Below are 19,270 nucleotides of genomic sequence, written 5' to 3' on the forward strand. Positions count from 1 at the left end.
TGGGCATCTGATCCCTGGCCCCTTCTCGGGCCTACCTGGAGCCTCGGTTTCTCCTCGTCCTCTCAGGGGCTGGCCGTGTTGAGGCTGAACAGCATCTATGCTGGGGAGGGAGGGGGCTGTGTTTGATTCCTCGGATCTTGGGGGGGGGGTTCTGGACTTCGTGGGTAACCGGGGAGGATGGTTGGGTCTCTGCCCGGGGCCTGGCTGGTGGCCCCAGGATTATCGCAGTTTTTCAGGGACAGGGCAAGATGGTGCTAATCTCTCTCTAAGCTGTGTTGGGGAGGGGAGGGGAGGGGGAGGGGTCCCCATCTGGTGTATTCCCTCCAAACCGGCTGGGTAGCAAGGGTCTGGTTGCTATGGGACGGGCACAGGAGAGCGGGGAAGGCCTGCAGGCTCCCCAGCTGCTGGGGGAGGCCGGGCTCTGGCTCCCTCCTCCAGCTGGAGAGGAGCAATGGAGGCTTAGACTGAGGCCCTGGCCGGTTGGGTGATGGCAAAGGCCAGAGGGACTGGAGTGGGGGAAGGGGCTGCAGCCACATTGGGATGGAGGTGCCACCTTCTCTATTTTTCTGTTGTAGGATGAGCACTGGAGCTAAAGCCAAAGTCGGGGGGAATCGACCCCCCTTGACTCCCCGCTTGCCCAACTCCTCGGTGCCAGGGCCTCTTGGAACTCCAAAAAGATCAGGGACGGTGCCCCCACGAGCCACTGCTGAGCCCAGGGCTGTGGCGAAGAGGTCTCCAGGGGAACAGGCAGGAAGAGCAGCCACTGGTCCCAAGGTGGCCACAAGCCCATCTGGGCCTTCCAGAACGGGCAAGATGGGTCCCAGTGTTCCGAGCACAGGTAGAGGGTCCCAGGTCTTGTTTCTTGACCCCCAGCTCCAATCCTGACCCTGTGTCTGGGACCTTGGACCCCACCCTTGACTTGTGCCTCCCTAGAATGACCTTGAACTTTCCTCCCTGGCCCTGCTCCTCCTTGGCCTTCCCTCCTTCTATTTCTTAGAGAGTAAAGGGAGAGGAGTTTGGGGCCTACAGATTGGTGGGCTCAGGTGTCCGGAGGTGCCTTCCAGGGCTGACAGCTGCGGGGTTCCTAGAGAGCCCTCGAGACCGGCCTCCCCTGACTCACACCCCCTGTGGCCCTGTCCCCTTCCAAAGGTGCGTTTAAGGTGTTGTGGGAGGTCAGGACTGAACTGACCTGTGGCTTCTCTCTGTAGTGCCCAGGCAGCCTTTGGTGAAGAAAGCAGAACCAGGCCCAGGCGCTGGCCGAACCTCCAGGTATGGTTGCTTCTTTGGTGAGCTTCTGCCCTATATGACCCTTCCCCAGATGGGACCACCTGGGGGCTGGACCTCCTACCCGCCCCCAGCCATGGCCCTTCCTTAGGCATTTTTTCTCCTCAGAATTGTTCTCTAGATATGGCGTCCTTTCTTCAGATGTGACCCCCTTCCCAACTGGTCTCCTTTTTTGCTTTTTGCAAGGCGGTGGGGTTCAGTGGCTTGCCCAAGGCCACACGGCTAGGTCATTATTAAGTGTCTGAGGTCGGATTGGAACTCAGGTCCTCCTGACTCCAGGGCCGGAGCTCTCTCCACTGCGCCCCCTCACGGCCCCCCAACTGGTCTCCTCCTCATGTCTGGCCCTTCCCCAAGTGGGACCCTTCCCCAGGTGTGCTGCCTCCCCGGGCCCCTCCCCGGGTGAGACCCGCCTGGGGGGGGGGCGCCCTCAGCCCGGCCCGGCCCTTCTGCGTGTCTGACCCGAGCCTTCTCCTTCCTCTCAGGCCGGGGCCTCGGGGCTGCGCGGCGTCCGCCCCGGCCAGGCCCGCCCGCTCCGGCCCCGGGGAGGCCACGGCCAAGGCCAAGCCGGCCCCCGCTCCCGCCCCCGCAGCCCGGAGCAGCCTGGCCCCGGCAGGAGCCGGCGGAGGTAGGGGGGCAGCGGAGGGAGGGTGAGGCCTGCGGGTGACCCCCGGAGGGACCCCCGCCCGCTCCGACTTGGAGAGGAGCCGAAAGCAAGCGGCGGGGGCGGGCGGGGGCGCACGGGGGGCCACAGACTCTCCCGTCTCTTCCAGACGCCGCTCGGCCGACCCAGGTGGCCCAAGCCTCGAGACCGGGGCTGCCGGGGCCACGTCTGGCTGCGGCCTCGGGACCCGAGCCAGGGTCTCCAAGGGCTCCCCCCAGCTCCAGGGCCCGGCCCGCCCCCCAGCCCAAAGCCGCAGCTCCCAGAAGAAGCCCCAAGAGTCCTGGGGACCCCGTGGCCGGCCCAGCGGCTGCGGCCAGGAGGAAGTCCGCCGAGGGCTCCCCGGGGGGCCGGTCCCGCCTCCCCGGCCCCGCCTCGGCGGCCCCGCCCTCGGCCTGCCCCGCGCTGCGCTCCAAGGGCCCCGCCCTTCCCGCCACGCCCCCGCCCGGCCGGAAGTCCCGACACGCCCCGCCCTCAGCCACCGCCCCCACGCAGGCCCCGCCCCCTCCTTTGCCTGTTTCTTCTCCACAAACCAGTTCCTCTCCGCCCTCATCTTTGCAGCAGGCTCCGCCCTCTCCCTTAGCCACGCCCCCTAAACAGGCTCCATCCTCTCCCTTGGACACGCCCCTTAAACAAGCCCCTGCTCGCTTAGACACGCCTCCCAAACAGGCCCCTCCCTCTCTGTTAGCTACACCCCCTAAACAAGCCCCTCCTCCCCTAGACACGCCTCCCAAACAAGCCCCTCCCTCTCCATTAGCCACACCCCCTAAACAAGCCCCTTCCTCTCCCTTAGACACGCCTCCCAATCAAGCCCCTCCTCCCTTAGACACGCCCCCGAAACAAGCCCCTCCCTCCCCCACACCCCCTAAACAAGCATTAGTCCTAACCCCCACACAAGCTCCTCCCACTTCATTAGTTGACCCCCCTCCCATACAAGCCAGTCTGTCTCTGCCCACATCTCCCCAGCGAACCCCAGTCTCTCCCTTGACCACATCCCCTACACAAGCCCCTCCCTCTCCCTTAGCCACACCCCACACACAAGCCCCTCCCTCTCCCTTAGCCACACCCCACACACAAGCCCCACCTTCTCCCGTAGCCACACCCCCTACACAAGCCCCTCCCTTCCCCTCAGCCACACCCCCTACACAAGCCCCACCCTCTCCCTTGACCACACCTCCTACACAAGCCCCTCCCTCTCCCTTAGCCACACCCCCTACACAAGCCCCACCCTCTCCCTTGACCACACCCCCTACACAAGCCCCTCCCTCTCCCTTAGCCACACCCCCTACACAAGCCCCTCCCTCTCCCTTAGCCACACCCCCTACACAAGCCCCACCCTCTCCCTTGACCACACCCCCTACACAAGCCCCACCCTCTCCCTTAGACACGCCTCCCAATCAAGCCCCTCCCTCTCCCTTAGCCACACCCCCTACACAAGCCCCACCCTCTCCCTTGACCACACGCCCTACACAACCCCCTCCCTCTCCCTTAGCCACACCCCCTACACAAGCCCCTCCCTCTCCCTTAGCCACACCCCCTACACAAGCCCCTCCCTCTCCCTCGGCCACACCCCCTACACAAGCCCCTCCCTCTCCCTTAGCCACACCCCCTATACAAGCCCCACCCTCTCCCTTGACCACACGCCCTACACAACCCCCTCCCTCTCCCTTAGCCACACCCCCTACACAAGCCCCTCCCTCTCCCTTAGCCACACCCCCCACACAAGCCCCACCTTCTCCCGTAGCCACACCCCCTACACAAGCCCCACCTTCTCCCGTAGCCACACCCCCTACACAAGCCCCTCCCTTCCCCTCAGCCACACCCCCTACACAAGCCCCACCTTCTCCTTCAGCCACACCCCCTACACACGCCACACCCCCTACACAAGCCCCACCTTCTCCCGTAGCCACACCCCCTACACAAGCCCCACCTTCTCCCGTAGCCACACCCCCTACACAAGCCCCTCCCTTCCCCTCAGCCACACCCCCTACACAAGCCCCACCCTCTCCTTCAGCCACACCCCCTACACACGCCCCACCCTCTCCCTCAGCCACACCCCCTACACAAGCTCCACCTTCTCCCGTAGCCACACCCCCTATACACGCCCCACCCTCTCCCTTAGCCACACCCCCTACACAAGCCCCACCCTCTCCCTCAGCCACACCTCCTACACAAGCTCCACCTTCTCCCGTAGCCACACCCCCTACACACGCCCTACCCTCTCCCTTGGCCCCACCCCCTACACGAGCCCCTACCTGCCCTCTGGCCGCACCCCCTGCTCAGGTCAGTCTGCCTCTGTCCACACCTACCCAGCAGGCTCCGGCCTCCCCTTCAGCTGCGGGTCTCCAGAACCATCCTCCTCCCTCGGCCGCATGGCCACAGGCCCCGCCTTCTCCTGCCTTAGCCACGCCCTCTCTCCAGGCCCCAACCCCTCGCGCCACGCCCCCTCCACGGGGCCCCGCCCACCCTGCGGCCGCATCTCTCCGGACTGAGCTCGCTCCTTCCAGCTCGCCCCCTCCTCAGGACCCGCCCTCTCCTTTAGCCTCGCGGTCCGAACGAGGGGCGGACCCTCTCCTGGCCACGCCCCCGCCTCAGGCTCCGCCCTCTCCCCCTCGGGCCACACCTCTTCAGGGCTTAGCTCCCCCACAGGATCCGCCCTTGCCCTCAGCCCCGCCTCCTCGCCGGGCCCCTCCCCCTCATCCAAGGCTCTCCATTTTGGCCACACCCGCCCTCCAGGCGCCTCCCATTCCCTCAGGTCCAGCGGCTCCTCCCTCGGCCCGCCCTCCTTTTCCCCCGGCCTCGCCCCCTCCTCAGGCCCTGCCCTGCCCCCTGGGCTCGCCCCTCTCCTCTCCCCTGGCCACTCCGGAAGCCCCAAGCTTCCACCTGGTGCCGCCCTCCCCGCCCCTGGCCACGCCCCCTCTCCAGGCCCCACCCCTCAGCGCTCTCCCCTGGACGTGCCCGCCTCCCTCCCCTCCGGCCACGCCCCCTCCCCAGACCCCGCCCCCTCTCCCGGAGGCCCCTGTGGGACAGGCCCCGCCCTCCCCTCCGGCCACGCCCCCTGCCCAGGCCACGCCCTCCCCTCCGCCCCCCGGGACGCTGCCCCTGCCCGGGCCCGGCCTGTCCTTGGGGCCCCTGGGGGCGGAGCTGTCCAGAAGCCCGTCCAGCACCCTGAGCGGCCCGGACCTGGCGGGCCACAGCAGCAGCGCCACCAGCACGCCCGAGGAGCTGCGGGCCTACGACAGCGGCCCCGACACAGGGGCGCCGGCTTCGCCGCCCCCCGACCCGGACCCGGAGCTCGCTGCCTGCCACCCCCGCTGCCTGGAGCCGGCCGGGGGTCCCCACCCGCAGTCCCTGCGCCACCTGCCCCCGGCTCCCCCACGGCGGCCCAGGTAACCCCAGCCCGGGAGCCAAGGGGCTGGGGCTGGAGGAGGCGGGCGGCTCCGTGGGGGGCGGCCCGGCCTCACGCCCCGCCTTCCTTGCCGTAGGTGAGCCGCTGCCCTGGGCCCCCGTGGCCGCGCCCCCCGACGGCCTGTCCACCATCTATGAGGCAGAGGCCCCGGATCCGGCCTTTGGACCCCCAAGCAGGGCGGGGCAGGACCCGCAGGAGGAGGACGAGCGGACGGTGGAGAAGGCGCCTCCGGCCCCCCGCGGCCCCAAGCCGGCTCGGGCGGGCGAGCTGCAGCTGGGCGCGCTGCAGGCCAGCGTGGTGCAGCAGCTGCTGAGCCGGACTCTGCTGCTGGCCGCGGAGGGCCCGGGCGGAGCCAGGCCGGGGCCCGGGGGCGGCCGGCCGGCCCTGAGCGACGCCGAGCTGGGCCGCTGGGCCGAGCTGCTCTCCCCGCTGGACGAGTCCCGGGCCAGCATCACCTCGGTGACTAGCTTTTCCCCAGACGACGTGGCCTCCCCGCAGGGAGACTGGACGGTGGTGGAGGTGGAGACCTTCCACTGAGAGGCCCGCGGTCCAGCCGGGCCCAGCCCCGGCGCCCGGCCCAGCCCCTGCGCCCAGCCTCTTCGACGCCCGCACTTTGCCCATTTTCCCACGCGGCTCCACGGCGGGGAGAGGCCTGCCGGCGTTCCGGCTTCCTGACCCAGGGACCCCGAACCCCCCCCCTCGGTCGCCATCCCTTGGCCGTAGGTTGTCCTCGCTGGTTTGCCCCCGTGGTCCCAAGTCTGCGTGCCGTGCCCGTGTGTTTTCTAAGGCCTTTTTAGTTTGTAATAAAGATGAGATGGTGGAGCCGGAGCTGCTGTGTCTGGGGGCGTAGGCTGGCTAGCATTTTTGGATCTGGGGTTCCCCACACTATTTCTACTGGTGGAGAAGAAGACTTTAAGGACTGGCTTCTCCTCTCTCTCTGGGACTCAGGATCCCCAGGGAGGTGCTCGATGGCTCTTTGGGGCAGGAAGATGCCTGCGAGGGGGGGCACTGTGGCCTCCGAGGCAGGGGCCGGCTCACACCGTGCTGCCGACAGTGAGTGAGCAGGTTGGAGCTCTGGCTGAAGGCCTTTCCACACACTCCGCAGTGATGAGGCTTCTCTCCTGTGGAAAGGTAGAGGGGAACTTGCTGGAAGTGGGGGCCCAGTCAGGAACACATGAAGGGCAGTGGGTCTGGGGGTGGGCTAGGCATGAGGACGACTGTGGAAATGCACGTGTGTGTGTGTGGGGGGGGTGTAAGCCAGCGGTCCTAACTGGGGAGTTATGAAAGAATATTGAGGGGCAGATGGCGAGTAAAGCTAGTTGGATTTGGGGGACCGGCCAATAGGGTAAATCAGAGCAGTGTAGGGTAAAGGAGGGGCTTGACAAAGAATGGGAGGCCCAGTGAAGGTGAATTCTAGGGGAAGAGATGAGGCTGACAATGGCCTGAATTCTTTTCCAACTTCCCTCCTCAAGTGAGAGATCTCTTGGCAGGTAGGAGGGCCTTTTCTGTAGCCTGGAAGCTTGCTGTCCACCCCACCCCCCAGCCCTTGGCATATGCATTTTCCCAGCCCGCACCAGTGTGGGTGAACGTGTGTTTCTTCATATCAGATTTCTGATGGAAGCGCTTGGCACAGAAGGGGCAGGAGTGGGGCCGGGTGCCCGAATGGATGAGCAGGTGCGTGGACAGAGTGGAGGAGCGCCGGAAACTCTTCCCACATATGCCGCAAGGGAATAGTCTCTCCTGAGGGAGGGCAGGACGTGGGGGGGTGGAAAGAAGGACAAGGCCAGTATTCCCCCACCACCACCAACTAGAGACTGCAGCTTGGGGTGATTCTACCCCTCTGCCCCTACCCGCCTCAGCCTCCTGGGTTACCTTGAGTTGCTGAGGGGCTTGTGCTGGGGGTGGTAGCAGTGGTAGCCGGGGCTGCAGACTTTGGGTAGTAACTCCAGTCTCAGGCTGAGGCTGGAGCCAGGGTTGGGGACAGTGACCATCCCAGGAGAGGGTGGCCAGACCCTGGAGTCCTGGAGTTATGCCAAATGAATCTGGTCATTAAGATTCCTAGAACCCAACTGACTAGTAACCCCACCATCCTCTGGCTTCCATTCCCAGGCCCAGGGGAGCTCTGACCAGTGAACTCACCCTCAGTAAGGGCAGGGAACCCCAGGGAGGAGCCGGCGCCAGGGTCTGGGGAACTGTCAGCCCATGTGCCTCCAAGGCTCCCCACAGACAGGGCTGGATCCCCTGAAGTAAAGCCTATACAAGAAGAATCCATCACTCCTTAAGTACCATGGGAAAACCCAGACATTCTAATCCCTGCCTCTGCTGTGCCTTCCCTCCCTACCTCTAAGGTATCCTGGTTACTAATTTACCCCCTCCCCCCTTCAAGGCCCTTAAATATCTATTTGAATCTAACCAGTTATCCTGTCTTCCTGCTCTGCTCCTCAGCCCTTCTCTCCCTCCAGAACTTGGGTAGCCTACTACCCAGATGTTCCATAGGAGCCCTACAAGATTTGGGGGCTTGGAATCTCCAGAAAGACAGGCTATACTTACCAACCAACTTTTTTCTTCCAGAGGATCTCCTGCTTCTTACAAGGAAGGATCGAGGCATCTCAGGGGCTACCCACCAGAGGTGGGAGGTAGAAGAAAGCAGACTAGGATTCTAGTCTGAAGACTCCCCTCAACCCCCCTAACTCCTCTCTCTTTGGGGACCCTAACTTAGATTCTCCTACAAATTCTAACTTGGATTCTTCTGTAGCTTTTAGGCATTCAGATGAACCTTGGAGGATGGGAACTAGAGAGAACTAAGCAGCAAGTTTTCTGGGGTCTTTCCATCTTCTTCCTCTTCCCTCACCCCCAATATCCTGGCAACAGCTCATTCTGTGATTCTAAAAGGAAAGTGGCTCTATTTTGGGTTCCTTTCCTATCTTCCCATTTGTCTCCCCATGATCCTCAAACACCCACATCATACCCCCACCAGGCATGGGAGCATACGCTAAATTGAGCTCCCATTGCAAACTACAGAGATTTCCTTCCCAGAATGAATGAGGGCCAGTTGTCCCAGTTCTCAGACCTGAGTAGGGATGCCAAGGCAACCCCACCCTAATCTCTCTCTCTCTCTCTCTCTCTCTCTCACTAACACACACACACACACACACACACACACACACACACACACACACACACACACACACAATCTCTGCCCTCTGGTCTTGGGCCTCAGGAGATACTCACCTTAAGTCCCCACAAACAGACCAACACACAGATTCTACCATAACCATACTCCAATACTTTCCCCACCTTACCAGTCACATGCACATCAAAGTCTAGCTCCAGTTTTACCTCCACATAAATGTCCTATTTCAACCCAAAGGAAGTTCTCACTCTTCTAAGTCACAAGATCAGACGTTTCTTTCCTCTGAATTCTCTGGAATCTGCTACAAGAATCCCAGAATCTCAGAGCTAGAGCAGATCTCAGAGGTCATCATCTGTCCATGAACATAAATCCACTCTAAAGCTTCCCTTACAAATGCTCATCCAATCTTTACTCGAAGACCTCAAATAAGGGGCAGTTCATTCCTCTAGGATAGTTTCTAGGAAGTTCTTAATTTCAAGTGTGAACTGGCCTTTTTGCAGTTTCCACTCCAGTCCTGCCCTCTGAGACAAAGCCTAACATTTCCAGTGTTTTGTCCTATGCTTGGCTATCACAGACTCTAGGATGACATGGTCATTTCTCTTTGTGGTTTCTGTAGTCCCATTTCACCCACCAATTAATTCTTCTTTTCTATTCAGGTTTGTGCACAGGTTTCTTAATGTACAAACTACTACTCCTTCCTGTTGTTTCTTTTCGGACAAAATATATCATCATCCATGGATAGATTTCTGTCCTGAATTCCATCTCCCCAAGTCTCAGTAAAGTTATGAAGTTGTACTTGTTTGTGCCAAAATCTTAGTCACTATTGCTCAGACTGTGCAATTGGACTTGAGAGAACCAAAGAACCTCATTCTTGATCTTTTTTCTTTATTGAAAGCACTATTCTTTGTGGCCATAGTCGGAGGGGCTGGGGGGGGGGGGGCAGGGGACAACACTGGATTTAGAGCCTAGAATGTAGGTTCAGATACTTTTTCTGTTTCTATGACTGAACAAGGCACTTTACCTCTTAGGGTCCTGATTTATCAGTTAAATGAGGGCATTGAATGAGATGGCTTCTAGTATTACTTTCTAGTTTAAAGCTTAAGATTATGTCCTCCATATCATATAATTTTTTATGCTTTATATATAGGAATTTTCTTCCTGTCACATTTGTTTTAAAACTTTGTTGATCAGGCCACTGAGTTGTTTTTTTTGTTTTTTTTTTTTTTTATCATAGATGTCTTTCCCAGTCCTGCAAGATGCCCTGACCAGAGGCCAATCTTAAGTTTTGGAAAGCTTCCAAACACCAGGTAAGTCTTCTGTGGAGGACTTGAAAAAAAGCAGAGATGAGAATCACACAAGACTGCAGAGGGGTGTGCTTTCCATCAATGGGGAAAGTATCTACACTGATGGGATCACAGATCTATTAAAGTATAATCTATGATCCAGAAAGCTTAACATTGTGATGATCTTGGAAAGCCTGAATTTAAAGTCTGACTTGTATGACTTGTCAATTCATCTGAGCCTGTTTTCTATCTACAAAATGGGGATACTACCAAAAGTTCCTATTTCACAAGGCTGGAAGATTCAAATTATTAAAAATACATACATATATATATATATATATATAGACAGATATACACATAACATTCATATGTAATATTTTGTAATTTTAAAGTATAACATGAATATTATTTTTCTGAAGTCCAAAACCTTCTGCTAGCCAGAGAGGAATTGCTCATACCTTTAAATCCTTGTTTCCTGTCCAGCATATCAGACTTATTAGAAACTTTTCAGTTTTAGTTTGAGGAGCTCATTCATTCCCATACAAATTAGAGATGGATTTTTATCCCCTTACCTCTTACCTGGACTTTTGCTCCAGTCTTCTAAAATTGCCTGTCTCTCCTCTCTGTATTTCATCTGCTAGATTCACCTTCCTTACTAAAGCCTAGCTCTGATCTCCCCTCCTTAAAAAAACCGTCAGTAGCTTCCCATCCCAGGAGGATCATCATGAGGTCCTATATGTCCTGAGTTTGCCTCTCTAGTCTTACTTTTTTTTTTTAAGTTTAGGTTTTTGCAAGGCAAATGGGGTTAAGTGGCTTGCCCAAGGCCACACAGCTAGGTAATTATTAAGTGTCTGAGACCGGATTTGAACCCAGGGACTCCTGATTCCAGGGCTGGTGCTTTATCCACTGCACTACCTAGCCACCTCTCTAGCCTTACTTTCCATTGCTCCCACTGACTTGTCACATTGATCACTCCACTTCTGGCTCATCACCCAAGATAGCACATACTATTACATCCTGGTTTTGGTTTTGCAATTTCCTTCTCACCTTTAGTTAACTAAAATCCTATCCTCCTTTTAGAATCTAGTTCAAGTCTTACCTCCTCCTGGAATCCCCAGTCCATTCCAACCTCAGTGGAATCAACTTCTGTATACTTCCTCTGGCTCTTATTTTTCTATGTGTCTTCTTCATTCAGTTAAATTGTCTGGAAGCTACTTATGGGCTCCGGTGTTCCCCTGGTACATCATGTATGGTAACTCTCATGACACCTCCTCACACACAAGCACACTCCTTACCCTACCCACACATCCTTCTTCACACCCACCCACACAAACAGTAATCTACACAAACACGTCATTGACACACACATACCCCGTCACCACTGACTTCAACCTCAGCCCCTAAGCTACTGGATCTCATCTCACCAAACCTTCTGCTCATCCTTGCCAATCTCATCCCCTTCCCAGCACACATCTGAAACTCCATAGCAATCAAGCAAGCCCTAGGAACCCAAGGGTTTGGGATGAGATGAGACTTTTCTTAGCATGCACCCCTCCTGATTGTGTCCAAGTTCTCAGGGTCTGTCCTACCTCCATCCACAGCCATACTCTGTCCTGAAATAGAATTTATTCTACCTCTCTTGTTCCCTTCATGTTCTCTGCTCTTAGGTGAGAGATAGGAGAGAGACCTAAGCTGCTTCCTGTCTAAGCTATGGAGCTCAGGCCTCCCTAGTCTTCATCTCATTTAGCTTAGGTTGGTCTCTCCCAGCAAACTCCACCACCTCCCCCAACATCCTGCCCACCAATTCTAAGATTGTGTAAATATGCTTTATTATTTGTCTTTCCAACCTTGCGTGGAGACACATGGGTTTGTACAGGCAGTGTGAGGATGGTGGTGGGCGGGGGGGGGGGGAGGTGGAGGCCATACACTTACACCTGACAGGACATTGCAGAGTACCAATCACTCTCAACTACTTCTGGTCTCAGCACAAAGGACAGAGCCAGTGGGAGGGTGATGTGTATGTGTGTGAGAAAAGGGATGGAGTAAAGGGGGGGGGAACCTGCCCCACAGGGGCTTTCCTATTAAATATAGATCAGACTATTTGCTTCTGATATCAGCTAAGGGGCAGGGGCAACAGTGGAGGGGTCAGGAGATAGCTTTGGGAGCACCAATGTGGTGGGCTGCCCTGGAGCCGTGAGCCCTCAATGCCTGGGGTGGGGGAGGACAAGAGTACAGGGTCTGAGGAATGAAGAACAGGGCTGATCCTCCTGCAAGGACAAGGAATAACAGTTAGGGGATAGTGTGTGTGTGTGTGTGTTTGGGGGGAGCAGGCCCCCAGAGCAGCTTAAGTAGACACTTAATGGATTTTGGCACCTAAGTTCTCAAACTCAGCAAACAGAGCCCAAGGGGAGGAGTCAGGGATGAAGTGGAAGACCAGAAGTCTTATTCTCCAGAGAATATGGCACTTCTTCCTTCCATGGCCACAGGCACAAGTTCCAACAGCAGGTTCCTAGGCAGGGCCTACCAGGGTGACAGTTCTACTCCTCTTTGCCCAATTTCCTTCCCCTCCTAGGTGGCTTCTGCTGGGCTGGAGAAAAGGTGAAGTGTAGAAGGGCACAGATGGGGGTGAATACTGATACTGGACTGCAGGGAGAGACCAATGGGCTGAGACACTCAAGTGACAATCCCCCTGCCCCTTCTTCTAGGGTCTGGTCACCATCTGGCTGGGAGGAAGCCCAGCAGCACCTTTAATGTTGGCAAACAAGAGACACCAGGAAGAGGATAGAAAGCAAAGTGCTGAGGAGGGGCAAAGAGGCTTGCTCCTGGTGGGACCAGCAGGCTCTGAAGGCTCAAGGAGGGGTCAGAACAGTTTGCTTCTTAGCTTAGGAGTCACATGGGGAACCTCCTTCCCACCTGTGGCCCAAAGACACCCTCCTCACCCCTCTGGACACAGGGGGCTTCCTTATCCATAGTGGGGACTAGTGACAGGAGGGTGGTGAGGTACTCAGGAATAGCAGGTGCTTATCATTCTAGACCTTCTCTTAGCTATTTGCTCCCCAGACTGGGATGACTTTGGTTTTAGCAGAAAAAGGGCCTATTTCTCCAGTGACCCAAGTATGGGTTAGGCTGATGGCAAGAAGAGAGTAGTAGAGGAGAAATAATTTGGTGAGAAAATGGAATTGGCACAGGGAGGAAGAGGCAGCTGCTACTGGAAGGCACAATACCCAAACCAATACAGGATCTGCCCCAACCATCTCTCCTATTCCAAGGCCAGCCCCTCCCTCCACCTCAAGGGTGACAATGGGATAGCCTGGAAAGGAAGGAGCTAGTCATGGATAGTATGGACACACCAGGCCAAGGAGTTCTAGAGTGGGAGATACCACGGAAGCCAGCAAGCAGATGAGGCTGGGTTGCTTGGAGATCCTGCATCTTCAAAGATCAGCCTGACTGAAGGAGGAGGCCCTAGCTTGGGGGTGGCTGGTGGTCTACAGGAAAGAGAATCCTAGTCTTGCTTTGACGCTACGCTATGGCTTGGGGAGGCCTGTAGTCATGACCCATCTGCTAAGATCTGGCTTTTTCTTTTTCAGGAGGAACTATTTTGCTCAGGGCTCTTGCTTCCCTTGTCAAGTCTGCTAATGGGGGAATCCTGCCTTCCCCTCCCCCACCAACCCCCCAAAAGTGGAGATGCAGAACTGGTGGCAGGGACTTAGTTAATCTGAAGCACCTCCAAAGGTGTGGTGGGGCAGGAGAAGACAGCCTAATCCTGGGAATGGAGGCCAAGAAGAGGGCAGCTGCCCCCGAGAAGGCCAGTACTGATCAGTGGTCCTCTATGCCCCTCCACCCCGATGCCTGTGCTGCTCTTTGGGGAAGGAACGGCAGTGCTTTCTGGTCCTGGGCAGTCAGGGATGGGGGAGGAGAATAAAACAACCCTCTTGTAGAGAAATAAATAATACTGGGAAGAATCAGAAACTTCAAGACCACAGAAATGTTCCAAGGGGGAGAGGAGCCTGGAACTCTTGGAGTCATGGCATCCTCCTGTCTCCCAGTCCCTGCCCTAGAGAACCCCTGAAAGGAAGGAGGGGGGTGGGAGATGGGAAGGGAGCCACAGAATGGAGTTGAGTTTAAATACAGTGAATCACAAGTGCCCCTGGGAGAGGGCAGCGTAGACAACACTCAAGGTAGATGTTCGGATGCACTCTGTGGAGGGGCTAGGCACCCCAAGATGGGCCCCACTCCCCCTCATCCCCTCCAGGAAGAACGCTGAATGGAGGCTGCCCCCTGAATGGGAGAGGTCTGGGCCCCGGATGGGGTGGGCCAGGAGGCAGGCAGTCCTCAGTTACCCAGGCTCTGACCATAGGAAGGGGCCAGCTCCTCGGCATCACTGTCCGTACTGCCCTCACTGTCTTTAGCTGGGCGGTCCAGGCGTCGGAAGAACCGGGCATCTCGGGGAGATAGAGGATACAGGGCGTCCTGTAGGGCTGCCCCCACCCCTACCCCCACACCCAGGAGCTCCTCATCAGAGGAAGGCAGCGAGTCCTCATCCAAATGACGCACCAAATGGAGGCTGTCGAAGGTCAGGGGGTCCTCAAATGGGGGTGGGCCCTTCAGTAGCCGAACCTGGGAGATGGGAAGGGGAAATAAGGTTGGGAAGGAGGGATCCAAACCTATATTGGAGGGGAAGAGGGGAAGATAAGCTATGGCCAGGATGAGATGGGAGATAAAGGAAATGCTAGAGAGGATCGAGGGGGATGGAGATGGAGGAAACAAAGGAGATGACAGAGGGATTAGGAAGGGAAACAGAAAAAGAGGGAGGGATAGCAAGGGGCCACAAAGAAAGGAGCAATGGCCCTTTGGTGAACACTGAGCAGGAGGAGATAGCGGACCCGTGTGGCCCCACCAGCAAGAAGGTTGTTACTGGATTGGAGGGGAAGACAAGGGGCCAGATTGGGGGATCAGGAAGAAGGCTGGGGAGGTTTTGAGGTAAAGGTCTTCCACCTTAGCCCAGCCCTAATCAGCCAGACACCAGAGCCTGAGGGGGAGGCCCTGGGGGAGGGGGAGTTACCCTGGGCTCTGATACGGAGGGGTGGCCTGTGGGAGCCTACAAGTCCCAGCATGCAGTGCGTCGCCTCGGTCCAGCTGCCAGCCTGCCCAGGGTGAGAGACTCTGCTCGGATCAAGACAAGAGTTATGGGGCAGGGAGCTCCTGTCCTGGTGTGGGGCCCACGAGTGGGCCTGAGACACCAAGCACAGCCAGGGAGCCCATCCTGGGGAGTCCTGCCTCCTGGTCTCCCTTCCTTTCTCCCTGATGATCTGGGCCCCTCCACCTCTGACAGCTGGCACCTCTCTTCCCTTTCTAGGCACTGATTCTGGTCATGACCAGGGGGCTCTGCAGGAGACCAGCTCGTGGGCTGGGGACCTAGACAGAGAACATCGAGGAGACAGTTCCTTCTGTCTCCCTCTGCACTTGTGGGTACAATCCTGTGTCTGCTCTATAGACAATAGGAAATTCCTTGAAACAGAAGCAATAAATGATAATAATGGAAGATAATTTGTGGTTTTAAACTTTCCCAAGTGCCTTTGCTTCCATTATCTCAATTGATCCTCACCTGCTTCTGGGCAGCAGGGATTTTTACTCCATTTTATAAATTAGGAAAACTAAGGTGAGGAAAGAACCAGGGGTTCATGTGCCCAAGGCCACCCTGGAGCCAGTGGCAGAGCCAGGTCCATAACTATAGTCTTCTGATGATTAGGCCAGGGTTCTTGCCATTCATTTTGCCAAAGGACCAATCAACTGTGAGGTTCAGATGTTGGCTCTTTCTCTGCCTTTCAGAGTCCTGCGATTTGCCCTGGGAGGAGTGAGAGCTCATCCTAGGGAAGATCTGACCATTCTCTGTCAGACGAGGGATGTACTTGGCTCCTTTCTTAGCACAACCTCTGGGAGATCTGCCAAGAAGGATAGGACCCTGGGAATCTCTCCTCTAGGCATATTAGCTTGGGCCCAGTAGAGGTCTCCCAGCATGCCTACAGAGGGAATGGACGGTTTCCCTTCTTGGAAGGCAGATGGGGTAGAAGTCAAAGGCTGGGGTAGGTCTTGGACTTACCTCAGCCTTGAGTTCATCAATCTGATCCTTTAGCTCACGGATGTACTGGGAGGAGTCTGAGTGGTTGAGCTGCCCCTGGATCATACCCTCTTCTCTCTGGAAGGGAAAAAGGTGCCCCATCCCAGTAACTGAATGGGGAGGGGGTACAGAGGAGCCTTTCCTCTTTGGTCACATCCTCTGACCTTGACTTTGGTCCCTCACCTGAATCTCCAGCTCGGCGATTCGCTGCCTCATCTCCGCTACAGCAGCCATGCTGTCTGCCTCCCGGAGCCTTACTGCCATCACCTCCTCCTTGCTCTGGAGGGGCAAAAGCAGGAGGAAGGTACAGGGAGCTGATTCAGGCTAGGGAGGGAGAGAGGTCAGATGGGAGCCCAGCAGATTGGGCTGGAGGGCAGGCTCTGGAAGATGGGGAAAGGCCTCTGAGCATGCAGGGAAGCACATTCACAGCTTGGGGGTGGGGGTCAGGGGTGGGGCCCACCTTACACTCAGCCTCAGCATGCTTGCGTTTGCTCTCACTCAGTTGGGTCTGCAGGCCTTTATTCTGAGCCACCAGATAATGGAGCTTTTCTTGCAGGCCTGCACTCTCTGCTTCCACACGGTTCAGCAAGTTTCGGTGGATCTGGTCCTAGAGGGAGGGGAAGTCAACACAAGTGACCAAGGGGCTCCAGGCAGTGCAGGCGGAGTTAAGAGCCAGAAGCCTGGGTCTAACAAAATTAGGTGCCACCTGGCCTGCAACCAGTAAGGCCTGTGCCAACAACGAGCCTAGCTGGGGCAGGGAGATGGTGGAGGCTTGGTAGCGGGGTGGGGGGGGGCAGAGGCCAGGGAAGATGGACTCCTTCTTCATTCCTCCTTCTGGAGAGGTTCTCTGACCTGTGTCTCCAGTTCCACCACTCGTTGCCGCAGTTCCCTCCCTTCGGCCAGGGCATGGGCCTCACGTAGCCGGACAGTCATCAGCTCATCCTGCAGATCACTAAGGGCCAGCTTCCGGGGAGACTCCTTCCATCTCCCTCCCCGGGAGAGGTGGGCCTATCCAGGAGGGAGGAAGGGTCATCAGGCTTTAGGGTCAGAAGAGATCTTAGGTGCTAAGATCAGTGTCCTGACCTCTCCATGCCAATCCTGGAGTGTGAAATGATTTAATGAGCGTCTTCCAAATAAGATCCAGGAGTCCTGCCTCCGAGTCTTCTCCCTACCCTGGGACTATATGAAAACATACAGAGGAGGGAGTGATGGGGGTGGCCTCTCCCTGGTTTTACTCTGGGCGGGGGTACTTCATGTCACAGGCTGAACTTTAAAGTCTTCCCTGCAGGAGCTCCTCACCAATAAAAACTAACATTTCTCAAGGGTTTTCTGGTTTACAAAGCATTTAAATTATCTTCCTACTTTTCACAACATTCCTGTGAGGGAGTCAATGCAAAGCACGTGACCCACACTAAGGCACTCTTATCAATGTGAATTATTTTTATTACTCCAGCCCTCTGGAATATCTGTGATTTCATTAGTCAGGTGTCTGCTCTTAGAGAGCACACCTTGCTCCACAGCTTTATGAACTGAAACCACAATGGGGCCTGCTCTGCCCAGGAGCCTCTTGGACACTGACTAAGCTGAGTTCCACCTGGTGGTCTGTACAAAGCCCAAGGAATGAGAGGAGAGGCCTGGTTAGACAACAGTTCTGAGGAAAAGACATGATGGGGTTTAGTGAACTGCAACCCCAGCACAAGTCAACAACAGGACACAAAAGTCCAAAGGGCCAAGAGAAGAAAAGAATTATGTCCAAAATGAGAGAGGCTATTGCCTCACTGTCCTCTGCCCTGGTCAGACCCTGTCAGGAAGATTATGGTCAGTTCTAGGAATCAGATTATAGGAAATACATTGAAAAGCTGAAAGGCATCCAGAGGGTGACTGGCTTAGAGAAGATGCTATACTTGGATCAGCTGAGGGAACTGGAGCAGAAAAGACTACAGGAGACATAATAGGGATCTTTAGGTATCTAAGGGGATATCATGAGGGTAGTGGGATTAGATTTATTCTTCCTGCCTAGAATACAGTTACAGAAGAATGTTGCAAAAAAAAAAAAAAAACACTTTCTAACAATTAGAGCTGCCTATAAATGGAAAGAATTTCTTGTCATGTAGTTCAATTTTATTTTTTCATCTAGCAAATACTTAGTAAGTGCCTACTGTGGGTAAGGCACTGGCTGAGGTGTTAGGGATTCAAAGATAAAAACAAAACTGTCCATGCTTTCAAAAAGCTGATGTCCTGTGAGGGGGAATGGGCTCCCCATCCTGGGAAGCCTGGGAAACCTGGGATACATAGATTAGCAAAATGATCACTGCAATTGTGCGATTCAATAGACAGGCAATCTGCAGTCAAGGTCTTCTTCCAACCTTCTCTATAGCTTGGTAGGACCTGCAAGGGCTTGCTTGGCTGGCACAGCCTTCAAGAAGCCAGGAACATCTCCATTCTCCAGAGAAGCAATGGAAGAAGACTAATAACGAATGCAAACCTTGTGAGACTGAAGAAAACCAAAGTTCAAGAAAGGAAATGATTCTGCCCATATGACAAGGAAGTGGCAGAGAGTGTTTGGACAGCCAGGCCAGGACTATGCAGTGCATCAGAGAGTAAGACCAAATGCTCTGAAGGAGGCCTGGAGCTCCTGCTGCTCTCACCTGCCAGTTGTCTGTGAGCTCTTGAACCTGCAATTTCAGCTCTCGAAGGGAGGCCACTGCCTCACTCTCTCGAAGTTTTAGACCTTTAAGTTCCTCCTGTAGCCGGGCCACATTGTTCTCATCAGGAAGAGAGTTGTTCCTCTAGGAAGAATAGAACAGGGAACAGAGTTAGTGGAGGGAGTCAAGCTTTTGTTCCTCTCCCTCCCATCTCCCCTGCTCCCCTTATCTTGCTCAGGCTCCCACGCTTGTACTTGTAGAGAGCAGTGGATGATATTTATCTACCAGGTCTAGAAGTTCCCTAGTTCATATACCTTGACTGGTGTCTTGGCCTCTCAAAGGGCTGCGTGGCCCATTTTCACTGCCAGGGACATACTCTCCTTAACTCCAGCTGAAGTAAAAACCCATTGGTCCTTGTTTTTTTATTGGAACCTCACAGTCTTCCTCATTCCCATTTTTCATTCTTATAGCTAGGCTGGTAAATGGAGCCTTGGCACCTCTGGACTTCAGGAACCTCAGGTTTCTTAGGTCAACTCCACTGCAATAGACTAGGAAGGAAAGCTCCTTTGTGATTCAAAGCTGCTGTTGACCAGGTTTCCATCCTCCAGACTAAATTATTGTGATAAAAGATTAAGAAATGGAGTTAGGCACACGGAGGAAAGGATACAGGAGGAGGCAGTGAAGGCAGTGAAGAGATGATTGATGAAGAAAAGAGGGAGTTACAAAGAAACCAAATCTCT

General features: G+C 55.8%; 2 protein-coding genes across 9 annotated transcripts in view; one reads left to right on the forward strand and one right to left on the reverse strand.

Moving 5' to 3' along the window:
- EVI5L (ecotropic viral integration site 5 like) overlaps positions 1-19,270 on the reverse strand; it is a 73,966-nt gene that overhangs the window by 3,512 nt on the left and 51,184 nt on the right. For 3 of the 8 annotated variants that reach the window (XR_012472187.1, XR_012472189.1, XR_012472190.1), the window contains 6 exons: positions 18,534-18,674; positions 16,738-16,893; positions 16,346-16,492; positions 16,069-16,164; positions 15,868-15,963; positions 10,867-14,384 (listed from right to left, as the gene is read on the reverse strand). Coding sequence is in view for 4 of the 8 variants with exons in the window: in XM_074205076.1 (XP_074061177.1) it covers positions 14,100-14,384; positions 15,868-15,963; positions 16,069-16,164; positions 16,346-16,492; positions 16,738-16,893; positions 18,534-18,674 (921 nt within the window). In the remaining 4 variants the exon portion in view is untranslated. Of the gene's footprint in view, positions 1-6,065; positions 6,473-6,925; positions 7,968-9,684; positions 14,385-14,611; positions 14,931-15,867; positions 15,964-16,068; positions 16,165-16,345; positions 16,493-16,737; positions 16,894-18,533; positions 18,675-19,270 lie in introns of those variants that run through there. The other 5 variants (XR_012472188.1, XM_074205079.1, XM_074205078.1 and 2 more) reach the window with 5 other exon arrangements.
- On the forward strand, positions 3,935-5,888 carry PRR36 (proline rich 36; the record flags this gene model as incomplete). Its single annotated transcript, XM_074202234.1, is given in 3 exon segments — positions 3,935-5,251; positions 5,253-5,331; positions 5,428-5,888. Coding segments are annotated over 3 exon segments (1,857 nt in total), but the record flags the coding sequence as incomplete, so codon positions are not given.

The sequence above is a fragment of the Macrotis lagotis genome, chromosome X (genome assembly GCF_037893015.1).
Source record: "Macrotis lagotis isolate mMagLag1 chromosome X, bilby.v1.9.chrom.fasta, whole genome shotgun sequence".
In the NCBI taxonomy this organism is placed as follows: domain Eukaryota; kingdom Metazoa; phylum Chordata; class Mammalia; order Peramelemorphia; family Peramelidae; genus Macrotis; species Macrotis lagotis.